Source organism: Aethalodelphis obliquidens, unplaced genomic scaffold (genome assembly GCF_003676395.1).
Source record: "Aethalodelphis obliquidens isolate GAN/ISIS:26980383/991018 unplaced genomic scaffold, ASM367639v1 scaffold2, whole genome shotgun sequence".
Taxonomy (NCBI): Eukaryota; Metazoa; Chordata; class Mammalia; order Artiodactyla; family Delphinidae; genus Aethalodelphis; species Aethalodelphis obliquidens.
In genome coordinates this window covers 77,302,144-77,317,635 of record NW_020837946.1, presented here as the reverse complement: position 1 = coordinate 77,317,635, position 15,492 = coordinate 77,302,144, and the positions used below count along the sequence as shown (strand labels likewise).

The 15,492-nt window shown below is 50.8% G+C and overlaps 3 protein-coding genes across 17 annotated transcripts in view; 1 reads left to right on the top strand and 2 right to left on the bottom strand.

Moving 5' to 3' along the window:
- Positions 1-3,289, bottom strand: part of PRPF40A (pre-mRNA processing factor 40A) — a 54,468-nt gene extending 51,179 nt beyond the window's left edge. For 5 of the 9 annotated variants that reach the window (XM_027131235.1, XM_027131272.1, XM_027131245.1 and 2 more), the window contains exons 1-2: positions 2,869-3,289; positions 1,597-1,728 (exon numbers count right to left, since the gene is read on the bottom strand). In XM_027131235.1, the coding sequence (XP_026987036.1) occupies positions 1,597-1,728; positions 2,869-3,270 (534 nt within the window). In that variant the 5' untranslated portion in view covers positions 3,271-3,289. The remainder of the gene's footprint in view (positions 1-1,596; positions 1,729-2,868) is intronic. The other 4 variants (XM_027131281.1, XM_027131291.1, XM_027131300.1 and 1 more) reach the window with 1 other exon arrangement.
- Positions 3,290-3,965: 676 nt separating this feature from the next.
- The window catches only part of ARL6IP6 (ARF like GTPase 6 interacting protein 6), a 44,509-nt gene continuing 32,982 nt past the window's right edge, over positions 3,966-15,492 (top strand). For all 3 annotated transcript variants that reach the window (XM_027131344.1, XM_027131345.1, XM_027131346.1), the window contains exons 1-2: positions 3,966-4,672; positions 6,181-6,234. In XM_027131344.1, the coding sequence (XP_026987145.1) occupies positions 4,273-4,672; positions 6,181-6,234 (454 nt within the window). In that variant the 5' untranslated portion in view covers positions 3,966-4,272. The remainder of the gene's footprint in view (positions 4,673-6,180; positions 6,235-15,492) is intronic.
- ERVFC1 (endogenous retrovirus group FC1 Env polyprotein) lies at positions 7,417-15,392 on the bottom strand. 5 transcript variants are annotated; one of them, XM_027131339.1, is made up of 3 exons: positions 14,690-15,392; positions 12,750-12,951; positions 7,417-10,898 (listed from the first exon to the last, which is right to left on the bottom strand). In XM_027131339.1, the coding sequence occupies exon 3, from the start codon at positions 9,405-9,407 to the stop codon at positions 7,668-7,670; it is 1,740 nt and encodes a 579-aa protein (XP_026987140.1). In that variant the 5' UTR covers positions 9,408-10,898; positions 12,750-12,951; positions 14,690-15,392; the 3' UTR covers positions 7,417-7,667. The 5 variants fall into 5 exon arrangements, with proteins under 5 accessions (XP_026987140.1, XP_026987132.1, XP_026987144.1 ...); XM_027131331.1 differs by having other exon boundaries at positions 12,750-12,884; XM_027131343.1 differs by having other exon boundaries at positions 7,417-10,055; positions 12,750-12,884.

Genomic DNA, 15,492 nt, shown 5'->3' with positions numbered 1-15,492 from the left:
TTATGTCAATGAGATACATGAGTACTTAAAAAATAAAATCTGCATTTTACTCAAAATGACTAGCTGGTATCTTGGTTTTGGTAGTGCAACAGCACCAATACAGCAAGGGCAAGCAGGTCAATCCCTTGCAAAACTTACCTTGATTGGCCCAATGGAAACAGAAGGCCCCAGAAAAGAGAGAAGCATCTGGCAGTAGCAAATTGTTTTATTTTATCTTTCTGTGGAAAGAAACTAATTTTAAATAAGAACCAGAGCATTTAAAGAATAAATATTTTTTAAAGCTCATTATCTAGTTAGAGCAGCTCTACTGAGAAAACAAGAAGAGCTCCTTGCTGCTTAGAGATGGAAAGAAACAGAAGAGGAATCAGAGTTGTTTCTCCATCACCTAGGGAGTTTTAAAACTTGTGCTATCCTAGAGTAACAGAATAAATAGTTCTTTTATTTAAAGAACTCCTACAGGCAGAATCTTTTGGGCCTGGTGCCTCTGAATAAAGCTTTTTATACAAAATTAAGGGCTATACTCTTAAATACCTTAAATAAAAAAGAAGAAAACCACTTGACATTAAGCCCTTCTATTCTTAAGAAAAAAAAAAACAAAAACATACACACAGAGCGAGCTCCTTTCTCCACTACAATTTCACCAATAATTCAAACCATCAAGGCTTAAATGATTATCAAAGCAAATGATGCCCCCAACTGGCAGAAAGATCATACCTAATTGACTGGCTTTCCAAAATATTTTGTTACCCTAAATACTTGATGATTTATTGAAACACTAAATGGAAAGAACCCAGCCACCAAAGTATATGTGTATTATAGAACCTAACAGGGGGCATAAAATTATTTACGGTAACTGAACCTGTTACCTTTCTTGGATGCTTTTCTAGGAATTAAGTTCTATTGAACTCACTGAGTCAGCATTAAAACCTTTTGGTCCAAATCACTCCCACAAAATGTTTACAATTTATGCTGGAGATGGAAGGGACAGCTCAAAAGCAGAAGTGCAGAAGCAAAAATCATTTAAAAAAAACAAAATAGTGTAAGTGGAAAATAAACTACCTATTTGGCACCGTCCTATGAAGAACCAAATCAGAGTAGAACCTTCCCACCTCCACCCCCATTGCGCGCGCGCACACACACACACACACACACACACACACACCAGGAAGCTTTTTCAGGAATAAAATTAATCCTAAGCCAAAGGCCTAAACAACTGCTGTTTTCAGATTCTATGCATGTACAAGGTCCACCAACAAAAATTATATTGACATAGCATATTTACTTCAATTGACATACTTGGGGGGAAAGTCATTAAACTAAAAAGCCTACATGTACTTTGCTACTTTTAAATTTAAAAAAACAAACAAAAACAACTCAATTTTGTTGCTGTAGAAAGTAAATCTCTTATACAGATTTTTCATTACACTCAAAATTTGGTTACTGTCATGATTATACAACATTTCACTTAAAAACATTATTCTGGCATAAACTGAAACTTAAACAGCTGTAAGTATTGACCCAGATTTTGAAATTCTTTGACACAAGAATACCACAGGCAAAAGTAAACAAAGAAATACAAAAACAAAACATTCTTACTTGTCCCATTGGTGGTCCTCCCATTGGGGGCATCATTTGCGGCATCATTCCATGAGGTACAGGAGGCATGTTCGCTCTCTGACCCATAGGATGCATTCCCATTGGGGCATAATGCATGCCAGGGTGCCCCATCTGAAAAAGAGGGACAATTTAAAAATTAGTAAGTACCAATAAATGCTTCTCAAAAATCTGATTTCTACAAATCAGTTATATGCATGACATAATATCTGGCTAATGTGTGATTTAATTACTGAGTTCGTTTATACTTTCTTGTCTTAAATAAAATGTACAACACCAGTATTTATGAGCTTGCACCTGACCAAATTTCAGAACAAAATGGAAAAAATTAAAATCATCACTGGACACCTAATTCGTAGTTGTTGTTGTTTTAAGTATGCTGATTTAATCAGTTACCAACTGGTTTGCTAAACTGGGAGGAAATGCATGTGAAGGCCAACTTAACTGTTATGGTGAAAACCACAACTTTGTCCTACTTCACACAGATATCAGCTAGTCAACTATTTTTATTTTATAACTTCATTTATTCTTAAATTCACGTCTAAGATGATTTTAAGCTTTAAAACGCTGAATTTACCCAATTAACTCAGATGAGGGCTGGTCTTACACAAAACAAACAGTATTGGATACCCGGGGACACTTCCCTCCTAACAAGCAAACATATTATTTCCTAAGAGAATCTCTAACACAGCTAAAATTACTCCTGCAAAAAACAAAACAAAACAAAAAACCCAAAGAATGAGGTCTGTCACTCACGGACACTAAATGCAAACAACTAATTCATCCATCTTAACGCGCTTTTATAAGACAACTACTTTCTTTACTTGTGTGTCCATTGTTACAGGTCTTAAAAGCAGGAAATTATCTCCTGCCAATTCTCCCAGCTGTCCCCCCGCTGCAGACAACACTACTACTAGTGAAGAAATTCTGGCAGCCTCTATTAAAGTCTACCGAAGAAAGTCTCTGCCTTCCCCCCGCCTGCTTAATCGGGCCTACCTCTCCAAAACGCTCACCCCGCCTAGGGCCCAGCACCTCCACCGCGCATCTGCCTAGGCCAAACCCACTGGGAACTTCCACGGTCCCACTTCCTTTCCTTTGTGCATCCCCGCCCTCCCATTTCTCTCCCTCGGAACATATCCCACCATCTCGAGCTCTTCCTTCGTCCACTCTCATCTTCTCCTCCTGGAGAAAGCTTCCTGTCTCTGACTCCGTTTTTCATTGTGCCGCTTTCCCCCTGCCCCACCGATCCCTTACCGAGGGCCGTCTCCTCAGGAAGCCGTCAGCAGAGACCCAAGAGCTGGAGCAGAGGCTTGAGCCGGACAATCTCCGCTCCCCGTCCCCGGGACCCCGCGAGGGAGGATGGCTCTCCATTTCACTCACCATGAGGCCTCCACGCTCGGCTCCCGTCCCCGGCCTCATCGTCGGACTCAGACTGCTCCGCCGGCGGCCACTGCCGCTACACATACCAACAAGAAGCGATCTGAGTGGCTGGCGCCCACTGGGGCTAAAGGTTAAAGGCTGCCCTGCGCTACGGGGCGGGATCAGCGGGGCCAATAAGCTGACAGGCTTCCCCGCTGTCCAATCAGACTGCGCTGCCGACACGCAGCTCTTCGGCGATTCGCCCCCAGCCTCAGCCTCACTCGGCCTCGCCTGCATGGAGGGGGGAATAGGGGGACGGAGGAAGTTTCTGCGCCGACTCCTCTGCCGGGAAAACTCCACCAACTTCCCCCGGGGAAGGGAAGACAACTGTATCCCAGCTTCCCGAGCTTAGACAGCCTCACCCCGTAGGGGGTGGGGCAGTGGGGGCCTGCCACCTTCACCCCCCCCCGAGTCACGTACGCCCCGCAAACCTGAGGCCGCCGGGGGTGGGGTAGGGTGGGGTGGGGGTGGAGTAAGCAGCTTCTTGCGTTAGCGGTGGCCGGGGCTGGATGCGCGCGCGCGGGGCTCGAGGTGGAGGGAGGGGGCGGGGAAGGCGAGAGGAGGGGTCGTGAGGAGCGGGTTCGAGCTCTGTACGCACCAGCTGGCGAGCGCGCGCCGGGGTGGGGGGAGGAGGCGTGCCGAGCGGTGTGGAGGGAAGTTGTGGTAGGGGCGGGGAGAACAATGCGACAGGGAAGGAGGAAAGGGCAGTTAAGGGAGGCGAGGGCGTGGCGAGCTGAGCTGCCGTTAATGAGGGAAGCCGGGGCTAGTGCAGGCGTAGAGGGGAAGAAGAGAGAAAGCAAATAGGTTCCGGAATGTGTATTAGAGGGGCATGGGCGGGCGCTAGGACCGAGCGTCGGGGAGGTGCGGCTTTGGGGCTGCCGGGGCGCGAGCTTGCATGGAGGTGACGCGGCGGCGGCGGCGGAGATCGCTGGCCCGGACTAAGCACTGCAGGGAGAGGACACTCGGCTGCCTTGGGCCTCGGCTTGTCTCTCTCCGCGCACTTCACTGCGCCCCTTCCTTCGTACTACTTGAGGGTCATGCTCTGGTCCGGGGGCGCCCAGCGTTTTCTCGGGCCCCACGGCACTTTCCTCGCCCAGCCACGCACCCTTGTGCACCCCTGCGCGCCGGGGCCAGGTGGTGGAGGCCGTGGAGGGCCTGGCCGTTGATTGGCTGTTGCGACCGCGGGGCGGGGCAGGTGGGCGACGCCTGACCTCTGCGGACCTAACTGTCTTTCCCGCCATGTCGTTCGTGGAGAGTGGGAGGCGCCCAGCCCCTTCTCGCCGCCGTCTAGGCACTGCTGTCCCGTTTGATCAACCGGCGTTTTCCGCTTTCACTCAGGGAGACAGCTGGGGTGAGGGTGAAGTCGACGAGGAGGAGGGATGCAACCGAGTGGCCCGTGACCTGCGGGCGGAGTTCTCGGCCGGGGCGTCATCGGAACCTAGAAAGGACTCGCTACTCCGGCCAGATGGGGACGGGTCTCCCGCCCTGCCCGATAAACGCAATGGTATTTTCTCGGCGGATGCGGGCGGCAGAGCCCAAGCCCGGCGCTGGCCGGTTCAGGTCCTCTCAGTTCTCTGTTCGCTGCTGTTTGCCATCCTCCTCGCCTTCCTTCTCGCTATCACCTACCTGATCGTAAAAGGTACGGAATGAAGCCCAGGCCTTGAAAGTGTGTCCAGAGTTTACTTTAGTTGAGCCTGGACGTGGCTCTCCCCTTCGTCGCCCTCGCTCCGTCAAAGGCCGGCAAGCTGGTAGCCGCTTTCATCCAGAGTCCTCGTCCGCACCTTTCTTTGATCTTCTCCCTTGTCTTCTCTTTCCTTAAAGGTAGAGGACTTTGGTCCGTGATCAGGAGACCCATTTTAAGAAAGGGTCTTGATAAGTGGGTAGTCTTGAAGAAAAAATATCTTAAAGTCGGTGAACACTTGCGGTAAAATATTGGCAAAATCAAGCAAAATGCCTAACAACCGTCATTAAAGGAACGGTGCAAAGTGTAATTATTAGGTTATACACGTTCAAAGAGTTTAATCCACAAATGGTTAAAGATGTACAATCCACTGATTCCTCTGTACACGTTGAATTGCTGAAGGACAAGGATTTCCATCCCAACCCAAATTTATACTTGCATAGGTAAAATAGACCCTCCTGGGTTTTGAATTAGGTTTGCAACCCAGTATAGTGGTGAAGTTCTGTTGCAGGAGCAAGATAGTAGGTTCTTTCTCTGATTAATGGTGTTATTTTCCGTGTCTTAAGTTGAAATATTGGCCAGGTTGGAATAGAAAGAGATGTGCCTTGAAAGGTTTTCTAAAGCTTATACAGATGTATTATGTGGTTGGATATTTTATGTTGCAGTGGAAAGAGTCAGACGTCAGTTTAAAGTTCAGTTCTCAGTGGTGTGTGACTTTGGTTAAGTTACTGAAAAAGAAAAATTAAAACAAGAAAAAATACCTTAGTTTGTTGTATGAAAAGCACCCAACACATTGCCACTCAAGTATTTTACTTCACTAAGTAGAATTAAATCTATTTAATTCCAGTTTTTACTTTTCCTCATTGCTTCCAAGCCCCTAGTGGGGTGTAGATGGCATCTAACACTTTACCATGCTTGATTTTCATGCACAAGACAGATTGGCAAGTTAATATGAGAATTTTACCTCTTCAAACAATGATACTGGGTGTAAATTGTCAATGTTAAATATGGGTGCCAATGTTTCTTTCCTCTATCACTTCCCTCCCCCATTTTTTCAAAGCAGCTCAGAGTTTTGTCTTGTAGGTAGTTTAATTCTTTTGCTCTGAAAGATTGCCTTTGTTCATAAAGTCACAAAACCTGATAAGTTGAAGTACATTGCAGGACACATTGAGCTGTGCTTATTTTGGAGGGTAGAGAAAGGAGCTGAACTCAAAACCTAGTAATTCGCATTACATAAAATGTCTAGGGAATAAAAATTCCCATTTTATATACATGGCAGTTGACTCATAAAGACATCTTATTTGCTTACTGAAGGTCACTTAGCTATTAAATGGAATCAGAATTTGAACCCACTTGTTTTGGGCTCCAGAGTGCTTTCCACAACTCCACAATGTCTTTCTGGCCTTTGAGCTACTTTTCAAATTATAAAACTGTCTTTTTTACCCAAGCCCTTTTTGTACTTACAGAGTTACATGCTGAAAATTTGAAGAATGAAGATGATGTACACACTGGACTGTTAGGTATGGACTTTATTGTCACTTAATTTGATTTTTGAGCTCACTTTTATTTTTCTAGATTATGCTTAAACTATGCAGAATTTTGGTTAAATACTTAATATATTCCCTGTGCAGTTTGATTTTACTCTTTTTCACTTGCATTTGTGTGTGGTAACTTTTATTAGATTTTCTTTTTACATGTGTATGGGGGTATCTCCGTGTGTATATGTATGTATACCAGACATACTAGGAATACATTTTGAATACAACTGTATGTAACAAAGACTCAGAGAACACTTAACGTTTCTTAGTTACCTTTTGGAAAAGTCTCTCTACACTTCTTCCCAGGAATTAAAAACAAACAAAAAAACCTTACCTCACAAACTTAACAAAGATAACATCTTAAGCAGACCTCATGAGAAGTTTAAGTTCAGATCCCCTTATAAGCAACTTGGTTTTTCAAAAAATATGAAAAGCATTGGGCATACTAACACAGGTTAATCATGACTAGGAAAGAGTCAACCTGAGTTTCTATAGTATGTCTGTAGAATGCTGCAGTTTACAGGTTTGTAGTGAAAAATTCAGTTGTTATTTATCTTTATTTCTCTCTGTGCCAAAATGATTATGAAGACTTCAGAACTTGACCTATCTGGCATGTTTTGCTCCTGTTTGCTGTAATTTCTTTGGCTGACCACTCTGAATTAGGGTGGGGCGGATGGGAAATGGTTGCCCTCCTAGGCCACATGTTGCTCCCTCCTCCAATCTTAGCTAACCTATTTAAACTGCCTCCTCAAGGCTAAAGTCCTCATGGTGATACAAGGTATAGTTCACCTGATCTTGCAGAAGGGGAACCTTTATCTTCAGATTACAAACAACGTAGTTTGCTTGTCCCATGAAAACTTGTCTATGCTTGTCTCAACTTCTTGCATGAGAAAACTGTAAGGAACGGCACCAAGAAACGGAGGAGAGCTTAAGCAAGCTTTATTTGGGAACGCTCCCAGGCGAGGTTCACTGGTCCGAGAGAAAGGGGCCAGGGAAGTCGCGCCCGGGTGCAGGCACGAACCAAATTTATAGGGGTGGACGCAGGGGAGGTGCTTGCTGTGTGAAGCAGCCCCTTTTTTGGTAATCTCTCGGGTGTTGTGGCAATGTCGGGTGCCGGTTGCATCAGCCTTAGAGCCGCCGTTGGTTCCGCCCCTCGGGGAGCGCGAAAGCCGGGGCCAAGTGGAAAGTCCCGGGTCTGTTTCCTGGGCAGGTGGAAAGTCCCGGGCTGATGCCACTTGTGGGTCGGCTGCATCAACCACCTTGGTGGGGGTTCCGTCTGGCTCCCTGGGCCCTTCCCCGGACCTGCTGGCCTTACATCCTGACTTCTTTGGTGTAATGGGGCGACGTTTGTTCTCTGGCTGCTTCCTGCTGTATGGGGGCGCTGGAGGGGAGTCGGGCGGCCAACAGTCCGGAGATTAGGGGAGGGCGGCAGCGGGGGGTTCTGTGGGTAGTAAGGTATATGGGTGGAGTAGCATCTGATTCACCGCCACCCGAGATACTTCTTGTATGTGATTGCGGAGAAACCTGAGGAAACAGGGGACAAGCATGAATAGGATGCAGATAAGGATTAAGGGGCCTAGGATTGGTGTCAGCCAGGACCGCCACCAGTCGGGGATGGGGGAGGTGGATTGTCGCTGCCTGCGTTGGAGTTCTTCTTTTAAGCGTCGGAGAGCATCCACATTGTCCTCAACGACCCCTATCTCGTTGATATAGTAGCAGCATTCTTCTTGTAGGAAGAGGCAGGTACCTCCTTTGTCGGCTGTCAGAAGGTCCAGGGCGCGTCGGTTTTGGAAGGCAACTCGGGCTACTGAGGTGATCTGGCGCTGGAGGGAGGTGATGGAGGCGGCAGAGGCCTCAATGGCTAGCTGGAGTTTCTCTTCTAGGTTGCGGGATGTTGAGACACTGTGTGTCAGGGCTCCTCCCCCGATGCCTGCAGCAACGAGGGAGGAGGCGAGGGAAATGCCTGCTACCATAGGGAGAAAGATGGCCCTTTTCTGTCGGCTGAAGAGTTGTGTGGTAAGTGAGAGAAATTCGGCTTCGCCATATAATGTGAGCTGTGGAACAAGGGTGACGGGGATACATGGAAAGGGGGAGGAAGAGTTGATCTCTTTTGTAAGGGAGCCATTACACCAAAAGAACAGACCTGGTGGGGCCCCCATTGGCGTAGTTACAGGGAGGGATGAGTTGCAAGGGAGTGCATCATTAGTTAAGTTTGGTCGGCTGCCATAGCAAATTGTGAGGTTCTTTTTTTCTAAATCAAGGAATATGGGGACTCTTAAAGGGGGAAAAGGTAAGTTCTGGGAGGAATTAAGGAGGGTAGAGGTGAAGGGCTGGTCGAGTGGGACAGCAGTTAATGGTGGTCGGCCAAGTGAGGCACATAGAAAGCAGTCAGAGATGTTGCCTATTCCGGTGTGATTAAGCATTTGCACCCCTTGGCGGATGAGGGCCAACCAAGAAAAAGGGTCCGTCTTATGGTCAGGGTGGGGTAATTGGCGTTCTAGGGCCTGTTCTGTCTCCTGGACCATGGTGGCCTGCTCGCTCAAGTGCTGGATAATTTCAGGGATCACTCTGACGTATGAGCGGAAGACCCTGATAGAGCCCACAGGGTAGGCATCAGTTGCCCACCGGTAGATTTTTCCTTGTACCCCTTTTACCCATCTTGTGTCCCAGGGATCTTTGATGTTAATGAATAATTGACCCTTGCCATTTGTGGTGAGCAGGTGGGATTGTTGGAGCGAGCTCCTGGTATCTAGTTTTGCCACATGGATGTTACATGAGTGATAGGGGCACCCCCCATAGGTCTCATCCCACCATTGACAGTAGTCTCTGGTCTGATCGTAAGTGAAGCAGACAGCGGGGGTGGACCAACCCAGGGGAACACCTTCTATGTTAGAGATGGGGATCTGGACTGTCACCAGGGCCTGGCACCCATCTGGTTGGCAGTCCCCCGTGCCCAAGACTCGAGTGTGGGTCCGACCTTTAGCTTGCCATGTCCCATGGACATGGAAGCGCCATAGGGACATCTGGTGAGTCCTGGGTGGCAGGAGGAGCAGCAGGAGGAGAGACAGGGTGACAGACAAGCCGTAGTCTTGTGGGACCCAGCGGTTGGGCCGTCCAAGTCTCTGGAGTTGGGGCCATTTTAAGGCGGGAGACATGGTACCAGGAGGGGTGTCCCAAGAGTTTGGCTGCCGTAGGAGTGGTGAGGATCACCGTATGGGGGCCTGTCCACCGTGGCTTGAGAGATTGGGGGTGTAATTCTTTGAGGAGGATGCTATCGCCAGGTTGTAGAGGGAGAGGGGAAGTTTCAGAGGCAGTGACCGTCGGCAGGTTGCGGTCAGTGTGTTCACGGAGAAGGTGGCGGAGCAGAGACAGGTAGGGGAAGTAGGAAGCTAGGGGTGGGTTTTGGGTTGGTAGGTTATGGAGGAGAAAAGGGCGGCCGTAGAGCAGTTCGAATGGACTGAGACCAGTAGGGGTCCGAGGTGAGGCTCAGATTCGGGTAAGGGCAAGAGGGAGCAAATCGGGCCACGAGATATGGACCTCAAGGGACAGCTTGGTGAGGTGGTCCTTCAAGATCCCGTTGGCACGTTCAACCTTACCAGATGACTGGGGGTGGTAAGGGATATGGAGTCTCCAGGTGATCTGAAGAGCCTCGGATACCTGCTGAACCACCTGAGAGACGAAGGCGGGTCTGTTGTCCGACTGGATGGAGATAGGCAGGCCAAACTGGGGGACGATATGTTGGAGAAGAATGGTGGCGACCGTATCTGCTGTTTCTCGGGCCGTTGGGAAGGCCTCGATCCAACCTGAAAAGGTGAAATATTGGAAGCGTTTACAGCAGGGCATGTGGGTGAAGTCAATCTGCCAGTCCTTGCCAGGTTGGTGTCCGCGCATCTGGTGAGTAGGAATTCGGAGCCGTAGGCCTCCTTGTGGAGAGATGGACGCACAAGTCTGGCAAGCCGCGTGAGTTTTTGAGATGGCATCTCTGAGTCCAGGCATATAAAAGAAGGGATCTAGGAAACGGAACATTGCCTTTGGGCCAATGTGTAGGGACTTGTGGATGTCTTATAGGAGGCTGGCCGCTTGAGCTGAAGGGAGGGCAACTTTGTTGTCCATAAAAATCCATCCTTTGTTGTCCTTGTGGACCCCTTTGGATAGTAGTGCTGTCTCTTCGTGGGGGTCATATGCGTGTTGGATTGAGGTGAGGAACAAGATCAGAGCTGGAGGGGCCCCTTTGGTGAGCTTGCGGGCCACGGAGTCGGCCTTTGAGTTACCTTGTGCTATTGGGTTAGAGGGAGACTGGTGGCCCCTGCAGTGGATGATTGCCACCTCCTCAGGCAGTTGGAGGGCATCCAGGAGTTTTGCGATGAGGGAGGCGTTGACCACCGGGGAGCCCTTGGTGGTCAAAACTTCACACTCCCTCCAAAGAGCTGAATGGCTGTGTGCAATCAGGAAGGCATATTTAGAATTTGTATAGATATTGACCCTTTGGCCCTTAGAGAAGTCAAGGTCCCGCGTGAGTGCGATCAGTTCAGCCCTTTGAGAGGTTGTCCCTTCTGGGAAGCCGTTGGCCTCGATAATGGTTGAGATGGTTACTACCGCGTAGGCTGCCCGGCGGCGTCCGTCAGGGCCGAGTATTGAGCTGCCATCTACGAAGAGGGTGCGGTCTGGGTTTAACAGTGGAGTATCAAAGAGTCCTTCCCTCGGCAGGCTGAGGGCCTCTACAACTTGGGGGCAGGAGTGGGAAGGGGAGGTCCCCGTGTCGGAAATGGGCAAGAAGGAGGCCGTGTTTAGGCGGGGGGAGAGGTCAAGGGAGATGGTAGGGTTTTCGATGAACAGCAGGTGGAATTCCTGGATGCGAGAGGGGCCCGAGAGAGAGAGAGACTTATGGCCGAGGAGGTCGGCCAGTCGGTGAGAGGAAAATACAGTCAGTGGGTGGGCCAGGGTCAGTTTGAGTGTTTGTTTGGTCAGCTCGGCTGCTGCTGCCAAAGCTCGGAGGCGTGGTTGCCATCCCCGAATGGTTGGGTCAAGTTATTTGGAGAGGTAGGCCACGGGGCGATAGGAAGGCCCTACGGGTTGGGCAAGGAGTCCAGTAGCTATTTCGACCCGTTCATCTACAAAGAGGTGGAAAGGACGGTATGGGTTAGGCAGAGACAGGGGAGGGGAGGATATCAGGGTGTCTCTGAGGGTGAGAAAGGCCCGTCGAACAGTGGAGGGAGAGGTAAGGGGTCCTTGGGGGGTTTCTTTAGCAGCTAAATATAGGGGTTTAGCAAGAAGAGCAAAGTTAGGGATCCAGTGTCGGAAAAATCCTATTAGGCCCAGAAAGGAGAGAATCTGGTCAGCTGTCTCTGGAGGTTGGAGGTTGGGGATGGCCTGGGTGCGGTCGGCTGTCAGGCTCTTTTTTGTGGGGGTAAGGTGGATTCCCAGGTAGGTTACTGAGGGTGTAGACAGTTGGGCCTTGGCTGGAGAGACCCGATAGCCGCGAGAGCCGAGATAATTGAGGAGATCAGCAGTATGCTGTTCTGAGAGGCTGAGAGAGGGGCTACAGAGGAGGAGGTCATCCACGTATTGGAGGACTATACTGGGGGTGAGAGGGCAGGAAGCGAGGTCCCGTGCCAGAGCCTGGCCAAAGAGGTGGGGGCTGTCGCGGAAGCCCTGGGGAAGAACTGTCTAGGTGAGCTGGCGGGAAGCCTGGGTATCCGGATCTGTCCAGGTGAAAGCAAAAAGGAAATAGGAATCAGGGTGTAGGGGGATTGAAAAGAAGGCGTCTTTGAGATCTAGGACCGTAAAATGGGTGGTGGACGGGGAAATATGGGAGAGCAAAGTGTATGGGTTTGGCACGACTGGGTGGAGGGGAATTATCGCCTCATTGATCAGTCGGAGGTCCTGGACCAGGCGGTAATCTCCTGAGGCCTTGCGGACAGGCAGGATAGGGGTGTTGCAGGGAGAGTCCGTGGGGACGAGGAGCCCCTGATCTAAGAGTCTGGTGATAATAGGTCGCAAGTCCCTTAGATGAGTCTCAGAAATGGGGAATTGGGGCCTGGGTGGAAACTTGGAGGTGTCTTTAAGACGGATTAGGACAGGGGGGTGGTGGGTTGCTAGTATGCGTTTTGAAGTATCCCAGACCTGGGGGTCTATCAGATTGGGGAGGATGGGAGAAGAGAGAGAGGAGGGAGAGGGTTCCGCTGCCAGACCGAGGAGGGGGAGCAGGAGTTGAGAGGAGGGGGCCTTAGGGTCAAGTTTGGCAACTTGGAGAGAGGCCCCTAATTGGAAGAGAACATCATGACCTAGCAGAGGAACCGGGCAGGACGGTATGACTAAGAAAGAATGAGTAAAAGGGAGCCTCTCGATGTAACATGAAAGGGGGCCGGTCTGGAAGGGGAAGGATGGCTTACCGTCGATGCCCATAACTGAGACCTGGGAAGGAAAAACTGGCCCGGAATATGTAGGCAAGACCGAATAGGTAGCCCCCGTGTCCACCAGGAATGAGGTGAACTTACCCGCTACCTGTAGCGTTACTCTGGGCTCGGCGAGGGTGTTGGGGGTCTTCGAGTCCGGGTGTTGTCAATCGTCAGCCAATCCCAGGAGTTCGAGAGGTAGGGCCGTTGGGTCGGTTTGCCCTCCGCGTGGAGGCGCTGAGGGAGGGCCGACCATAGGGCAGTCACTCTTCCAATGGCCTGTTAGCCCGCAGCCAGGGCAGGGCTTGGAAGGAGGCCGGGGATTGGGACATTGGCGAGCCCAGTGTCCCTCTTTTCCACACTTAAAGCAGGCCCCTGGTGGGGTTGCCTTTGGCGGGTCCCGTGGATGTTGTCTATGGGAGATGGCCGGCCACAGGGCGGCTACGAGGGCTTGGGTCTGGAGGGCCACCTTTTGGTGCATCCGAGCCTGTCGGCTGGATTCTGCCAAATCCTCACGGGCGTTATAGACTTTAAAGGCCATTTTTACCAGGTGTCGGATGGGAGTCTGGGGGCCGTCTTCTGCCCGCTTAAGTTTTTTTCTGTTATCAGGGGCTGATTGGGTGATAAAGTGGGTGGCCAAGACCGTTGCGCCTCCGGGGGTGTCAGGGTCCAAGCGGGTGTAGAGAGTTAGGGCCTCTGTAAGGCGGTTGAGGAAGATGGCCGGATTTTTATTGGGCTCTTGGGTTATCTCTTTTAGTTTTTCGAAGTTGACAATCTTGTGGGAGGCAGCCTGCATACCAGCCAAGAGGCATTGGATCATTAGATCGCGTTTGCGGCGACCGTCTTGGCCGTACTGATAACTCCAGCCCTGATCGGTGCCAGGAACGGCAGTGGCTCCGACGGGCATAGAGTTATCAGTGAGGTGGACCTGATCTGCGTGGTTTCGGGCAGCAGTTTGAATTCTTTCCCTCTCGTCGGGGGTCAGAGTAGAAGATAGGATCACAAAGATGTCGTGCCAGGTTAGATCGTAAGCTTGAGAGAGGTAGCGAAATTCTTTGATGTAGCGGGAAGAGTCGGCAGAAAAAGGATCCTAATCGCTTTTATATTTGAGAGAGATCTTGGAGGGAAAAGGGAACATGAACTCTAACTAATCCTTCCGCTCCGGCCACCTCTCTTATGGGACAGAGAAGGTTTGGGTCCTGGGAGTCGTGGTGGTGAGAGCGGGTGTGTGAGCTCACTGGCGAGGAGAGTGGTGGTGGGAGAGCGACGGAGGGAGAGGAAGCGGGGGAAGGCGGGGCTAAGGGGGAGATTGCCTGGTGCGGGGGAGCGGTGGGGGGCGCTGGAGTGAGCGGGAGGGAGAGGAGCCGGTCCAGGGTAGGGTGGGGGTTGGAGAGGAGCTCTGGAGTGGGGAGAGGTGAGAGATTCGGGTGGGTCGGCTAGTGGAGAGGGGTCATCGTCAAAGGAATTTAGGGGCTTGGATGTAGGAGATGTCTGTTTGGCAAGAAGGATCTGGGAAGTGGAACAATCGACGCAGAGGGAAGGGCGGGAGCGTAAATACCAGAAGGCCTGGACATAGGGGACCTCGGACCATTTGCCCGTCCTGCGGCAGTAGTTGTCTAAATCGCGGAGGATGTTGAAATCGAAAGTCCCTTCAGGAGGTCATTTAGACTGATTGTCTAGAGGGTACTGTGGCCAGGCTTCGGTGGAATAGAATATGAGCCGCCTGCGGCGGAGGTCTTGAGAAAAGCCGAGTTTTGTAAAGTTGGCCAGGAGACACCCCCAGGGGTGTCTTAGGATCTGGTTTAGATTCTGAGGTCCCCATGACCTCCGGTCTGTCCCCGGGTGAACAGAGAAAGAGAGAGACGTCTCTGGTCTCAATCTCTGGTCACGGCAGATCGGAGAGCAGTCAGGCGGTTGGGACGTCTCCACAACCGCTCGAGGCTCAGGGAGGATGGAGGACTCCCTGACGCGGCCGCGGCTAAGGACAGGGAGTCCGGTAGGTAGGGACCCCGGGGGTCGAGGGGAACGAAGGAGGGACTTACCCCGCTTCTGCCGGATCGGGTGGGTGAGCAGAGGTCCCCGGTCGTCCCCTAGGGGGTGTGAGGGGTGGCCCCGCGGTAATTTGTGGGGCTGGGTACCCCTCCCGGGTTTCGGCACCAAATGTAAGGAACGGTACCAAGAAACGGAGGAGAACTTAAGCAAGCTTTATTTGGGAACGCTCCCAGGCGAGGTTCATTGGTCCGAGAGAAAGGGGCCAGGGAAGTCGCGCCCGGGTGCAGGCACGAACCAAATTTATAGGGGTGGACGCAGGGGAGGTGCTTGCTGTGTGAAGCAGCCCCTTTTTTGGTAATCTCTCGGGTGTTGTGGCAATGTCGGTGCCGGTTGCGTTGGTTCCGCCCCTCGGGGAGCGGGAAATCGGGGAGCGGGAAAGCCATAGAGCCGTTGGTTTCGCCCCTCGGGGAGCGCGAAAGCCGGGGCCAAGTGGAAAGTCCCGGGTCTGTTTCCTGGGCAGGTGGAAAGTCCCGGGCTGATGCCACTTGTGGGTCGGCTCCATCAACCACCTTGGTGGGGGTTCCGTCTGGCTCCCTGGGCCCTTCCCCGGACCTGCTGGCCTTCCAAAAACAAGTACTTTTTAGTTACCCATTTTGTCAGTGTGTGTTGTTAAACTGTTTCATCTCTAAAAAACAACCAAGATTTTAAGGCTTTTCACAGCATTTATTGATCTGTCAACTCTTGCTGCAGTAGAAACTGAATCGTAAGAACTAGACATGAATTCTAACTTGCTATTTAATAGTTGGCAAGATTACCAAATTACAGCTGAGGAAATGCCTATAAAATTGTATCC